The sequence below is a fragment of the Diprion similis genome, chromosome 8, assembly GCF_021155765.1.
Source record: "Diprion similis isolate iyDipSimi1 chromosome 8, iyDipSimi1.1, whole genome shotgun sequence".
Classification (NCBI taxonomy): Eukaryota; Metazoa; Arthropoda; class Insecta; order Hymenoptera; family Diprionidae; genus Diprion; species Diprion similis.
Window position 1 is genome coordinate 12,476,178 of NC_060112.1, and position 12,585 is coordinate 12,488,762.

The 12,585-nt window shown below is 33.7% G+C and overlaps 4 protein-coding genes across 6 annotated transcripts; 2 read left to right on the top strand and 2 right to left on the bottom strand.

The window, feature by feature from the left end:
• The first annotated feature begins 253 nt into the window (after positions 1 to 253).
• LOC124408877 (katanin p60 ATPase-containing subunit A-like 1) lies at positions 254 to 4,553 on the top strand. The gene is made up of 11 exons (XM_046886146.1): positions 254 to 504; positions 1,153 to 1,441; positions 1,810 to 1,954; positions 2,022 to 2,166; positions 2,296 to 2,386; positions 2,486 to 2,607; positions 2,743 to 2,922; positions 3,032 to 3,174; positions 3,261 to 3,373; positions 3,455 to 3,581; positions 3,697 to 4,553. Exons 2-11 carry the CDS (start codon positions 1,174 to 1,176, stop codon positions 3,893 to 3,895), a joined length of 1,533 nt encoding a protein of 510 aa, XP_046742102.1. The 5' UTR covers positions 254 to 504; positions 1,153 to 1,173; the 3' UTR covers positions 3,896 to 4,553.
• Positions 4,554 to 4,879: 326 nt separating this feature from the next.
• LOC124408881 (RNA-binding motif protein, X-linked 2) lies at positions 4,880 to 5,917 on the bottom strand. Its single transcript, XM_046886150.1, has 4 exons — positions 5,779 to 5,917; positions 5,386 to 5,538; positions 5,164 to 5,293; positions 4,880 to 5,089 (listed from the first exon to the last, which is right to left on the bottom strand). The coding sequence occupies exons 1-4, from the start codon at positions 5,790 to 5,792 to the stop codon at positions 4,967 to 4,969; spliced, it is 420 nt and encodes a 139-aa protein (XP_046742106.1). The 5' UTR covers positions 5,793 to 5,917; the 3' UTR covers positions 4,880 to 4,966.
• LOC124408882 (succinate dehydrogenase assembly factor 3, mitochondrial) lies at positions 5,404 to 8,123 on the bottom strand. Of its 3 annotated transcripts, none has more exons than XM_046886152.1 (3): positions 7,881 to 8,123; positions 7,568 to 7,775; positions 5,404 to 5,538 (listed from the first exon to the last, which is right to left on the bottom strand). In XM_046886152.1, the coding sequence occupies exons 1-2, from the start codon at positions 8,055 to 8,057 to the stop codon at positions 7,596 to 7,598; spliced, it is 357 nt and encodes a 118-aa protein (XP_046742108.1). In that variant the 5' UTR covers positions 8,058 to 8,123; the 3' UTR covers positions 5,404 to 5,538; positions 7,568 to 7,595. The 3 variants fall into 3 exon arrangements, with proteins under 3 accessions (XP_046742108.1, XP_046742110.1, XP_046742107.1); XM_046886154.1 differs by lacking the exon at positions 5,404 to 5,538 and adding an exon at positions 5,835 to 5,943; XM_046886151.1 differs by lacking the exon at positions 5,404 to 5,538 and having other exon boundaries at positions 7,562 to 7,775.
• A 663-nt stretch (positions 8,124 to 8,786) lies between these two features.
• LOC124408885 (UPF0547 protein C16orf87-like) lies at positions 8,787 to 11,698 on the top strand. The gene is made up of 4 exons (XM_046886158.1): positions 8,787 to 8,939; positions 9,817 to 10,005; positions 10,291 to 10,519; positions 10,703 to 11,698. The coding sequence occupies exons 1-3, from the start codon at positions 8,889 to 8,891 to the stop codon at positions 10,516 to 10,518; spliced, it is 468 nt and encodes a 155-aa protein (XP_046742114.1). The 5' UTR covers positions 8,787 to 8,888; the 3' UTR covers position 10,519; positions 10,703 to 11,698.
• Positions 11,699 to 12,585: the final 887 nt, after the last annotated feature.

The following is a 12,585-nucleotide window of genomic DNA, read 5'->3' on the forward strand; positions in this document are numbered from 1 at the left end:
AATATACTCTCACTTCCGTTGAGCGAAAAAGGTAACTTACAACCACAGACCTAACCTCAAACCCCGATAGCTTGAACTTCAATTTTTCGCACAAAATCATCCGCCGGTTACTTCAGCCAGTTCTCCGTCGAATAGAATCCCACGAAATCGCAGTTAAAGTACACATCAATTAGCACGTGAACAACGCGTGGGAAGAGAGAGGAAATCGAGAGATTGCAATAACCTAAAAATCCATCTCCCACTCGCAGCAACCGACACTTGCAAAGTAGACCTCTAGTGAAGAGAAATGAGACTGAAGTGCCGGCGGCCATCTTCGTATCTTTAAATGGTCGAAACCGTCGAAACAAGAAAAAAATGACGTCACGTCACTCGACCCAACCGTGGGAGCTAATATTGCGTTTATCACTACGACTGTAACCCGGTCTTAGCGTGATAAAAAAAGCACTTGGTCAATATCTGATCGGAAAAAACCGTCCTGAGTTATCACAGAATTTTTCCACTTAGGTAAATAAATAATTTCTCCAGCCTAACCTCACACTGATTATTCGATACTGACCTATCTTTTCATAAGATGGATTCAATTCGACTAAGTAATAGGAAATCTTTGAGTAGCTGCAGAAGCTTATTTATTTTGGGTAATATGATTAGCCAATATATAAAACACTGTCATCGTAGCTACACTTTACTCGAGTTAAACAAGATCGTTTCCCTTGTTAGCAATCAATTTGGCTATTGCTTATCAGCTTAAAATTGCCTATACACAAGCAATGAATTTGTAGTACGGATAAATTGTGTTTAATGCATAGACTTACTGAGAATATTCGAAATCACATCTCAGAGATAGTAGGAAGTCATTTTCCTCATCCATCTAAATGAATTACTCCTTTTTTCCTGAAATCTACTAAGATTCATTTTAACTCTAAAAGCTAAAACATACATGATTTAGGTGTAGGTATTCTAGTCACTTTAATAGTATTTTATTTTTCATTTGCAAGATTCAATAGAATTTGATCACTAGTGACGATCATATTTAGGTATGGAGTAAATGTAGACTATTTAAATTCATTCGTCTACACAGAAAAGCTAAATTTGAAAAAAGTGATATTTTTGTTCAAGATCAACCTCATTCTTTTGCCATTTAACAATTTTCAGAATCTTGAATAGGCTGCAATAATGTCAGTCTCCATAAGTGAGATATGCGAGAACACAAAACTAGCCAGAGAAATGGCTTTGATGGGAAATTATGACACATCTGGCGTGTATTATCAAAGTGTTATTCAGCAAATACATAGACTTCTCACCACAATAGGTGACGCTACTCGCAAAGGAAAATGGCAAGTTGTGCAGCATCAAATCGCTCAAGAGTTTGAAAAAGTTAAAGCAACTTCAAATACTCTACAGCTTTTCAAAATTGATACTCACGGAGAAAGATTAGTCGGAGGTATGATTTCTTTCATTCAAATTACTTTGATTCCATTTTGATGTCTAATTGTTGTAAGAACTTGCAAATTCTAGGCTTACAAGAGAGTTGATAAGTTTTAAAATGCTATTTTAATTAAAAAAAAAAAAATTCAGCACGTACTTGGAAATAAAAAACAAGATTCTGAAGTTAGCACAATACTGTTTCAATTTTAAGTATGACACTTGTGCGTTTACTAAGAATATTTCTGGAAGAATGAATCTTTTTGATACATAGGGTTCGATTAGATAAGCATGCAGTTTTGAGTTTTAAAACTTGTAATTATTATGGAACATTTTTAATCAAATATAATAGGCCTTACTTACGCATATTTCGTGAATTTATTGTAGGATCATCTTGTTTATCGACTTTCGAAGAGCCAACGCGAGATCCAACTTCGTGGACTTTCGGTGAGCTTCGTGAACCTAGTATGTGGCCACCTGCACCACCAAGAGATCCTGATGTCTGGCCTCCTTTAACTCCTGCAGAACAAAAGTAAGTTTATTATGCTATTTGATAATTTTGTAATGTTATAAAAGGCTGACCGCTTTTATCGTTTCAGAAATGCTCGACCACAAAAAAATCAAAAACAATCAATTCGTTCTAACGTTCGTAAATCCTCGATTCCACCTGGGAAAAAACAAGAAAGCAAAACTAATATGAAAAAAGACGATAAAAGACCCACCAAAAAAGATGACTCTGTTAAGGTGAAAAACTTGTGTTGACCTAACAAAGTAAAAAACGTTTTATCACATTTATTCTGCATTGCACTTAGGCGTTTGAGCATTTGAAATTCTAAGTAATTGTTTGAATACTCTTCGTCCTCAATTTTTTAGGATAAAAGTGATTCTGAAAAAAAGGAAGTCGAAGTAGAAGACCGCAAATTTGAGCCAGCTGGAAATGACAGAGATCTTGTAGACATGCTCGGTAAGCACAGAGTAGAGAGTAGTAAAAGTTGTATGATAATTTGCTTTTTCAACCTTATCATTCAATGTTCAACATGTTTATCTGAAAACTTTTATTTAGAACGAGATATTGTACAAAAAAATCCAAACATTCACTGGGACGATATAGCAGATCTTTATGAGGCAAAGCGATTGCTGGAAGAAGCTGTTGTCTTGCCGATGTGGATGCCAGATTTCTTTAAAGTATGTATCTCTACAATGAATATTCATCACATACTGTGAAACAGAAAAAGTAACTATCAGTACCTGAAATTATTATAGAGGCAAAAGTAGTATGAATAATATGAACTTATCAGAAATCGACATACACTTTTATAGGGAATACGAAGGCCTTGGAAAGGTGTGCTAATGGTTGGCCCTCCTGGTACGGGAAAAACAATGCTTGCAAAGGCTGTGGCCACAGAATGTGGAACAACATTTTTCAATGTCTCTTCTTCAACGTTAACATCAAAATACAGAGGAGAATCAGAGAAATTAGTACGCTTACTTTTTGAAATGGTAAGAGTGTAATACTACTATAGTTAGGAAAACTGTAACACAAGATAAATCCAAAAAAATCACGTCATTTCATAAAAACAACTGTAAATTGAAAACTGCTTTAAAACAGGCCAGATTTTACGCTCCTAGTACCATATTCATTGACGAGATAGACTCACTGTGCTCAAGAAGGGGCTCGGAATCGGAACACGAAGCATCTCGTCGAGTAAAGTCAGAACTCCTCGTACAAATGGACGGAGTCAATTCGAACAGGTATTTATTTGGTATAATTTACAATAGACAGAAACTATGATTGTGACCTCTGAGAATAAGAAATTTACATAATGTGCTATTTTCAGCGAAGATCCGAGCAAAGTTGTGATGGTACTTGCCGCTACAAACTTTCCTTGGGATATAGATGAAGCGTTAAGACGACGATTAGAGAAACGCATTTACATACCTCTCCCTAACAGTAAGATCTAAGAAAAGAAATCGAGTTTAAAAAATCATTTATTAATGTGTACGAATTAACTATTTTTACTCTTACTTGCAGATGAAGGTAGAGAAGCCTTGCTGAAGATAAATCTTCGCGAGGTCAAAATAGACCCAGAAGTAAATTTGACTGACATTGCCAAAAAACTTGAGGGTTATTCAGGTGCAGATATAACCAACGTTTGCAGGTAAAGTAATTTTTCAACTTGCCATCTATCATCGAGCTTGGGATTAAAAGTTATAACACCTGTAACAGTCTGTAAGCGTATAGCGCGACTAATGGTTTTTTATATTTGGGCTCAGAGATGCGTCTATGATGTCAATGCGCAGAAAAATCGCTGGTCTAAGGGCAGATCAAATTAGGCAATTACCAAAAGAAGAGCTCGACCTGCCCGTATCTGTGTTAGATTTTGAAGAAGCTGTTGAGAAGTGCAACAAAAGTGTGTCGCAAGAGGATCTTGAGAAATATGAGAAGTGGATGAATGAATTCGGATCATCTTGATAATCCTTATACAAAAAATGAAACTACAATATGAATTAGAGACCTAACACAGATATCGTAACGACTAATGAATATTGTTAGAATATTTTTTACTGTACCTATCACATTTATGTTTGATCGTTTAAATTTTATAACAGAAAAAATCAGATTATTATTTAGTGTCTATGCTTAACTTTTGAGTCGTACGAGGAAATTAAATATTAATTTTTGAACTGTGCGATGTTACGAGTGAAATCCTGTGCACGTTTTTGATACTCGACTTACAGGAATGTGTGATTTACGACTGTAAATTGGTTGAAATTCTGTTTTAATTAGGACAAAAATTTGAGTGTTTGTGGAGCAAGTACCGTATTATTCCAAGTATAAGACGATCCGAAATTCTAAAACAGTATTTCAGGGTATTTTTCTTAATTACCCGCACATAAGACGAGTCCGCGTACAAGACTACTATTTTAGCGGGTACTGTCAACGACGAAAAACCTTGGCGTATATTCGAAACAATACGGTATAATCACGGTAATGAACGTAGTCTGAAATATCTCAGGAATAATACCCCGACATCCATCCATTTTTAAATATATTACAATAATTTTTCTACACCAACTGTAACAAATAGGATATTTTTGGTAATTATCAGACGTGCTCAAACGACTACATTGAAAAATACTAAACTTCTCTAATCAAATTATAAGAAACATAATACATGAGCCGTAAGACGATTCTTGTTAAAACTATTATTTACATTTAACTACCGGTAGTAGATGTTAATAAATCAAATATATTATGCAAGATTTTCTTCAGTGTTCAGCATTATACAAAATACGATTATTCACCCTTTCTGGATAGTAAATAAGCTACAAGTATCTTAATCAATCACACACACAAACAAACATCTTCGTCAAAAACGATCAAAGTACTTTCTTTTAATTTCTAAAAATTGTAAGTGTTGTACATATTCAGCAAGCCATTTTCTTATGAGCCATCTCTTTTTCCTGCTTGCAATCGATCAGTTGTCTACGCAACATCGATTTGAATTCAAAGAGCTGTGTATTTATTCATTTAAAACTATTATCATTTTCGTACTGGTGCACAGCCTTGATTCTGCAGTTTTTTTGTATGTTCATCAGTATTTTTCGACTCTTTCGGCACTTTGTACTTCTCCACGTGATCTACTCTCAAAATTCGACCCAGGACCTGAAAATAGCAGCATATTAGTCTTTCTGAAAGCTTCTGAAATGAATGAACTAGCAAAGCAGCGAAGTGTACACCTTTGTTCCATTGAAGTTATCTACAGCGAGTATAGTGCTTCTTTGATCCTCGTAACAAATAAAGCCAAACCCTTTCGGTTTGCCAGTGTCCTTGTCCCTGACGAGATTGATGTTTACGATTTCACCGTACCTGTCGACAAAAGCAAGCGTCTTTATTCTCGTTTGAAGATTTATACTGCCATTAGATCTTGGATGATCCTAATGTATAAATATTGAACTTACTGGGAAAATACTGTAATAACATCTCCCTCAGTTAAATCATACGGTAAGCCTCCAACGAATATCCAAGCACTGTCCTTGTACTTGTCATGCCACGAAGATTTACTGTTGCGTACTAGTTCTTGCTCACCTAACTTGGTTATATTTTTTACATTCCTAAAAAATTAATCACACTGTAATGCATTGAAATAGTCGCAATAGACTTTGGACATTCTCATATTCAAAGATTACTGAGTCTCAAACTTGATGTTGTTGTTTACTATTAGGTTAGGTTATAATACATTAGGTTAGGTTATTTTTGATACTAAATAAGTACTTAGCTTTACATCGAACGTGTAAAACGAATGATAGTTAATGTAAAATTAGTTGATGCAGAATTAAATGAACCAAACTCACGTTAGGGGGTTCATGGCGGATCAAGGGAAATACTACAGTCTTGTTGAATAGTAATATTCGTCGAAATTTACACCGCTGTTGCTGTAAGCATCGCGTTTCTAGAATTCCGGAGCATCAAGTCCACGGTCCAAGAATGCGGTCAATTTTGAAAATCGGTCAAGCAGCCTATTGAATAAAAAAACCAGTTACGAGTTATACTTTTTTTTCAACGCATTAACCAGACAATTTTCTTTATTAATCTATCGATGCTTTACGTATATAAAGAAATTATAATAAAGCGTTAGAGGCAAAACATAAGGTACTTTACGGAAAAAGGTTCTAAATTCACGCATTTTCTCATTTTGGGAATAACAGTCCTCAGCATTCGATTTTGTGGTTCAAATTTTCAAGTATTAGACCTCAGTAAAAGTTGAAGTGATATTTTGGTTAATCTTCTACAGTTCTATGCGACTGACATGAGTTAAGACTCATGGATTACGTCGTGCTTCCATACTTGTCACTGTAGTGAAATATTTCCAAGTCAAGTAGTTGTGATGTTATTTTCCATTTTTGTCCGAGCGCAAGGTGGAATTGTATAAATCTACTCATCAGTGATCTTTATTACAAAATTCATGAATGAAACGCAGATAATTTATAGATAATAATACGGTGACATCATGTTAGCGAGTATTCTAAACCGTATTTATGATCGAACTTTCAAATGGAAACATATTACTCATAATTCTTGGTTACAATGTTGATATATATTTGAAACAGCTTTAAAATGCCTATCACTCGTTTTATATAATCTTTTTAAAAATAAATTATAATGACGGTCAAACATGGAGGTAATGAATATTTTTTATGTCTGATCTATCATTCGAGAGAAAGATTGATACAAGTTTCTCCCGGCCTTGTACTATTTGAACACATTGACATTTTCTTTTTACACATTTGACATTTTTTATTAAACAACAACCAAGTTCAAATTCTCCGGTTTGACTCACCAATGAACAACAGGTACTTTTGTGGGTGAAGCTACATTGATTTGTGTGTTCACAGCATATAAATAATAGATAATGGTCAGTAATCTGATCGTGAGATGAAATATGTCGGCATGATGTATGACTTGATAATACAGTATTTAACTTGACAGGAACATAAAGAATCACATAATTTCTTAAATAGTCCAATGTAACATGGAAATTGCTGTAATCGATGAAATTTCATAAGATGTCGCGTGAAGTTCTACATGCAATTAAATGGTTTGTGCATGAGTTTGTTACGATTGTTGATGCATTCAAAATAACCATAACCATATAGCGTTAATTTTATATCTACTGAAGTTGACTGAGTAATGATTACTTTTACTATTTCACAATGAATTAATTTACAACTAAGGACATTTTATCACTGTGACGCATTATGAAATGGAATACCTTAAACATATTGAAAGTTAGGATGTTCACAAGAATATCTGGAAATTAATCGAGTGCTTTTCTAAATATTTCAATATTCGGTAGAAATAGGTCAATAATTTAACAGAAATAAAACTACATTTGAAGCAAGGTTATTAGTCTTATGTAGCTTGTTCTCAATTTCCTTGAATTAACCAATTTTGAAGCGTGCGAATGCTAAATGAATGAATACATATCGGTAAGAAAATGCATATAGTTCCAGAATTTGTGATTCCCGAAAAATTCTAAAATATATATATAATATTCCTTTAATATTTTATAAAGTCAGGCCACATTTTCTGGAACTCGAAAATATCCAGGATCACTAGCCACTTTGTACATACTACACTTACAGAGGGTAACAACCCAGTGCACCTAAGATTAAGTATCTTCACTCTTTTCATCATGTTTCCCAGTTGCCGTCATCATCAATTCATAGAGTTGCTGTATTTGCTCATCTCTCATTTTCTCAATGGCCTCCTGGTCCAAATCTATGCCTAATTTTTTGGCTTGCTGTGGTCCTCTAAGTCCCAGTTGTTCGGCAAGTTTTGTAGCATAATCCTGAAAAACATAATTTCTTTATTCAGTTGCAAAGGTATAAATATCGGTATAGTTTTAAATCGAGTGATCAGACACAGGCAGAAATATTGCATTGAGGATACTTGCAGCCCATTCTGTCATGAAAACTTGAGCCTCTGCAGGGTTGCAATTTTTATGCCTCCTAAATTCATCACGAACGTAATCATTGCCAAGAGGTTGAATTTCCAACGGTAAGCCACGGTGAAGTTTCAGGATAGTTTTGTACAAAAATTTCACGCGTTGTACATGCGAGGTTATGTTCATTTTTTTTAAGTAACTAGACCACTAAACCGTACTAAACGTTGCAACAGCTAATAAAGTTTCCTCATTGAATTTCACCATAAGCGAGCAGCATTATGTTGACTTTTGCAGGTGATCTTTCAGATTGTATTTATATAATAAAAAAAACTTGCAGCCGCTCTTATCTCGCAGTTATTCTTGTTCAACGAAAAGAGCGCTACGAGTGTTCAACATGATAATCATTGAGGAGATTTGAACCGTCGGTAATCGACGTAAAAATGCGAAACACTCGATTAATAAAGCAAATATTGGATACTACCTAACACGACGAATTTTGTTTTTTTAAGATTTCGAATTCGTCAAAAATTTTGACCATGTTTCATCTTTCCGTTTGCAAATCCTTAAAAAGTCGTAATAAGAGCACGAAGTATGAGGGTAATTTCAGTCGGTAAAGAAATCTCTTAGTGTGGTCACTGGGTAAACGGGTCCAACTCAGGTCCGAAGTATAAAATACGGATTAACACTTAAATTCGAAGCACTTGCGGCTGGACTTTGCGGCGCCTCGCAGGCCCGGTGAGTTTACGATTATTCATTTATTCGTTTGTGGTATTTTTCCGAACAACTTTTTGTAGATAATATCTGTCCCTTACATTTCGCAACCAACACTTCAGAGCACTAACTGACTGCAGTAGTTTTTCAATTAACTCGGTATTCTTGAAATATGCAGTATTCGCTACATACTCGGTCTATATTTATGTATATTCGATTGATGTGCATAAGTATTTTCTTGCGATTGTGAATTTAATGTAAAATATGAACTGATATTTTTAGTGAATTCAAACGAAAAATTAAAGAATGGCCAAAACTAAAACAATAAGCAAAGGTTGTCCGAAATGTGAATTTCAGGTAAATTTTCAACTCTACTCGTATTGCCTTTGTTTACATTCATAACCTCTACTGTCCATTGTTCACTTTTCAAAATAAGCTTTTTCATTCAACAATTCACAAGGCACTCACGCAATGGTTTTTCACACTATTTTGAATGTGTTAGTTCCATTCAATTTCCTATCCCAAATCTATTCACGAATACATGATTAACTCTCAATCTCCACACAATTCAATAACAATGAAGGTATTGGAAAGCCTTATCCTTTGCTATTGCTCTCATTTTCTTTCTATATTACTATTCTTCCAAAATATCATCAAGTACGTAATGTCGACATTGTTATTCGATTGTAATTTTCATTCAACGCAATGCCTCTACAGATCTAAAATCTTGTCAAATCTTACCTTCTATGCTTACTGGACTCACCGTATCCAATATACATTATGAGTAGTAAAATTTTCCTTCCATTTAATTTCAAAAGCCAATTGCAGAACATAATTTCGAATATTAAAGATAACTAATTATCGTAGTACTACTTCAATATAACTACCTTGATATAAAATTTTACTTAATATTACGAATATATATATTTCATTTGAAAGGATCAGATTTTTTTTATCTAATTTGTACGCAGGAATATATGAAAATTTTAACCGTAGTAGTTAAATTGCTAGAGCACTTTTGCAATTCGTTTCCAGAACAATAAATTCTAGTTATATAAATTATAGGAAGCTTTATAATCTTTGTATACTTTAATTGAAAAACTAAAACTATTGTCCTAGATTGTTTAACGATAACTGTTAAACATACTTTCATACCTGCTAAAAAAAGGAAAATGAATTTTTGTTACTTCAAACACCATGATCATTATTCACTCGTTATTTTTTAATTTTTTAGGTCCCTGTGGCCTGCAAGGCCTGTCCTTGTGGCCATTCGTTTTTCAATGCACGTCGAAACTCGATTAAGAGTCCACCGAGCCCTGAAGGAGGGGTAATGAAAACTAGACGAACAAATCGTGTTAAGCGTGAGAAACCTAATTACTACGATGCTTTGGAATACGATAAGCAAACAAGGAAAAGTGCTAAGGTATTTGACTTTCTCTATTCTGTACTTTTGTGTAAAAATAACAAAATGTTTAATAGATAAGTCACTCGAAATTCAATTAGAATATATCGAAACAAAGAAATTGCATACATTCCAACTTTAGTCTGAATATCATTTTATCCAAAATTTAGCGTCATTTTATTTACCTGAGGATTACAATGTACTTTTAATATTTTCATTGCAGCGAATTCCTTTTCTTCTTATCGTACCTAAAGGTGATTTGACGAAATGGTCTTTGTATATTTGTGTGTATTTTTCAAACACCAGATTAAGCGTGCCGCAGAATTGGGAACCGACATAGACTGCAGGCAGCTCAATAAAAAAAAAAAGAAACGGGGTAAAGGGAAGGGTAAAGGAGGCGGAAGCAGCGGAGCAGGAGATGATGACGACGAACCAGAAGGTGTCAGTGCACTTTCACCTGATAAGCAGCTCACTTGTTCCCTCATTTTACAAGAGTTGAATAACAAAATGAGTATGGTTGCATGGAAACCATGAGGTACGTGTTTGATTTTATCAAGTTTTTACGGTCAACTATTTTTGCTAACAATTTCAGAACTTTCATGAAATGTCCGAAAATGGTTTTACATTAAATTACTTGTGATAGAATTTACTACTTGTTCGTGTCTTCGTAAATCAAAGTAATGGTGTGGATATTACCATCATTCTATTTCTGTTACAGGAAAAATACATCGCATTTTTTAAATGCACTAACTTGCAATGGATATACTGCGATGTCACTAGGAGCAGCCTACGAAGGTTTAGAACTGGTATCTTTTTCTGTTTTCGTATCTCGTTTTGGGCTGTTCACCCTTCTACTATGTATAAGCAGTTACATAATTAATGTAATTAATTTTCTTGATACACTGTGAACTACTAAATATGATCTACAAAATGTCCTTCTCTTTCAATCCTGAAAAAGTTACGGACCATGTAAAAAAACTGCTGACAAAGTTTTGTACTGCTAAAATCATCCATAACTATCAATGAATTTGAAAGTAATCAAAATAAACGCAAATTATTGAACTTTTACTCATGAGCTGATAACCGACAGGAAAAAATGTATGATTATTGTAAGTACGATGCAGTATAATCAAACATTTTCAATGTTTGTCTATCATACCATGAATTACAAGTTTGCAATAAAAATCTGAAAGACATGCATCAACACCGGTAAAAACTATAATATTTATTTGATGAAATATGTAGCCAGTTAATTATAATTTTGACGATGCAAATGTGTGTCTGATCCAGAAAGTTCATTTTGGTTTCTTTTTCAAATTTACTAAATGTTGTGCGATTTCAAAATCGAGGTAATATTAAATCTAGTTATGTCTTGTCCGTTACAAATGACGAATAATTTTTTTTTACTCATGATATCATTGTAAATTTTCATTGAAGTACTGAAATCTTAGAACTATGTTTAAAAAGTGAATATACGACAATTAAATGATGTATTTATGTACTCAGCCAATTGATACGTGTACTTTGATTTCCCCACGTTTAAGAATGTACATAGGTATTTGGTTGTAGAGTCTGAGCAATTTGCAACTAAGTTTTACGTGAAAGAAGAGAAGTACTGCAAGAATATGAATAATTTATTCTCTTCATGTAAGCAAATAATGACCAACATCGGTCAGCATCTTTGAACCTTTGGTAGTTGTCATTTAATTTCTATTGATTTGAAGAAAGATACTATCAAAAATCAGTGACAAAATCTATAAAATATTTCAGATCGTCAGTTATATGACCAAATACTTGCACATACGTAAGTGATCTTCATACGGGTCAATCCTATCATTAGCAACATTTCAGAGGATTTAACTTCCAACATTCCCGTACGTATAATTCCATAACAACAATTATCTTCTCTAGACTAAATGGAAGTCAATTATTTTGAAGTGCAATCTAGTATGCAATTGAAATTTAGTCAAATGTAGCTACATAAACTTGAATGTGGCAATAAATATATATTTTAAAAACTTTCAGTGCAGTCATCTTTTCTGTACTATATTTGCAAGCAAACATGAACTAATTTGCTTGCAATAGATTTCGCTTACTCTGCAATGTGCACAATAATAAACGTACCATTCAAGCCAACACGTTTCGGTATAATCAAATAAATACGATACTGTAGTTAATTACAATCCATAATCTTTGTTCATTATTATTATCATTAGATAAAGGCGTTTTCTCGAGACAATTTTTTTTTCACCCACAATCACAAGTTTCATTTTTATACAAGCGAGAATGGTAATAGTAAATATAAAACTTGTATAGCACTTCTTCGTATATTATTTTCATCGTTTTGCTCAAATATGATTACTCTAGAAAAATTTGGGTAGGTATTGTTTTTAATATTTAATACCTTGGCATGCGAAGAATAATAATAAAGATACGGAGGTGCTAAAGTATACATACATACCCACATCCATTATACATCCATACATATACTATACTTAAATTGAATGATAACTGTATCAGCACTGATTATTACCTGAACATACCTATAATATAATTCGTGCCGTAAAATCTCGATTATGTAAGTGTATGAAATATTTGGCT

Bases quoted from the DNA above. Each gene is read 5' to 3' on its own strand.
- LOC124408877 (XM_046886146.1), top strand. From the start codon at position 1,174: ATGTCAGTCTCCATAAGTGAGATATGCGAGAACACAAAACTAGCCAGA. The intron at 1,442-1,809 runs GTATGATTTCTT...AATTTATTGTAG, and splicing joins CGGAGAAAGATTAGTCGGAG to GATCATCTTGTTTATCGACT. The intron at 3,582-3,696 runs GTAAAGTAATTT...ATTTGGGCTCAG, and splicing joins GATATAACCAACGTTTGCAG to AGATGCGTCTATGATGTCAA.
- LOC124408881 (XM_046886150.1), bottom strand. The intron at 5,294-5,385 runs GTAAGTTCAATA...TTTTGTCGACAG, and splicing joins GTTATTACAGTATTTTCCCA to GTACGGTGAAATCGTAAACA. The intron at 5,090-5,163 runs GTGTACACTTCG...TGCTATTTTCAG, and splicing joins ATAACTTCAATGGAACAAAG to GTCCTGGGTCGAATTTTGAG.
- LOC124408882 (XM_046886152.1), bottom strand. From the start codon at position 8,057: ATGAACATAACCTCGCATGTACAACGCGTGAAATTTTTGTACAAAACT. The intron at 7,776-7,880 runs GCAAGTATCCTC...TATGTTTTTCAG, and splicing joins TTTTCATGACAGAATGGGCT to GATTATGCTACAAAACTTGC.
- LOC124408885 (XM_046886158.1), top strand. From the start codon at position 8,889: ATGGCCAAAACTAAAACAATAAGCAAAGGTTGTCCGAAATGTGAATTT. The intron at 8,940-9,816 runs GTAAATTTTCAA...TTAATTTTTTAG, and splicing joins GTCCGAAATGTGAATTTCAG to GTCCCTGTGGCCTGCAAGGC. The intron at 10,006-10,290 runs GTATTTGACTTT...TTCAAACACCAG, and splicing joins AAACAAGGAAAAGTGCTAAG to ATTAAGCGTGCCGCAGAATT.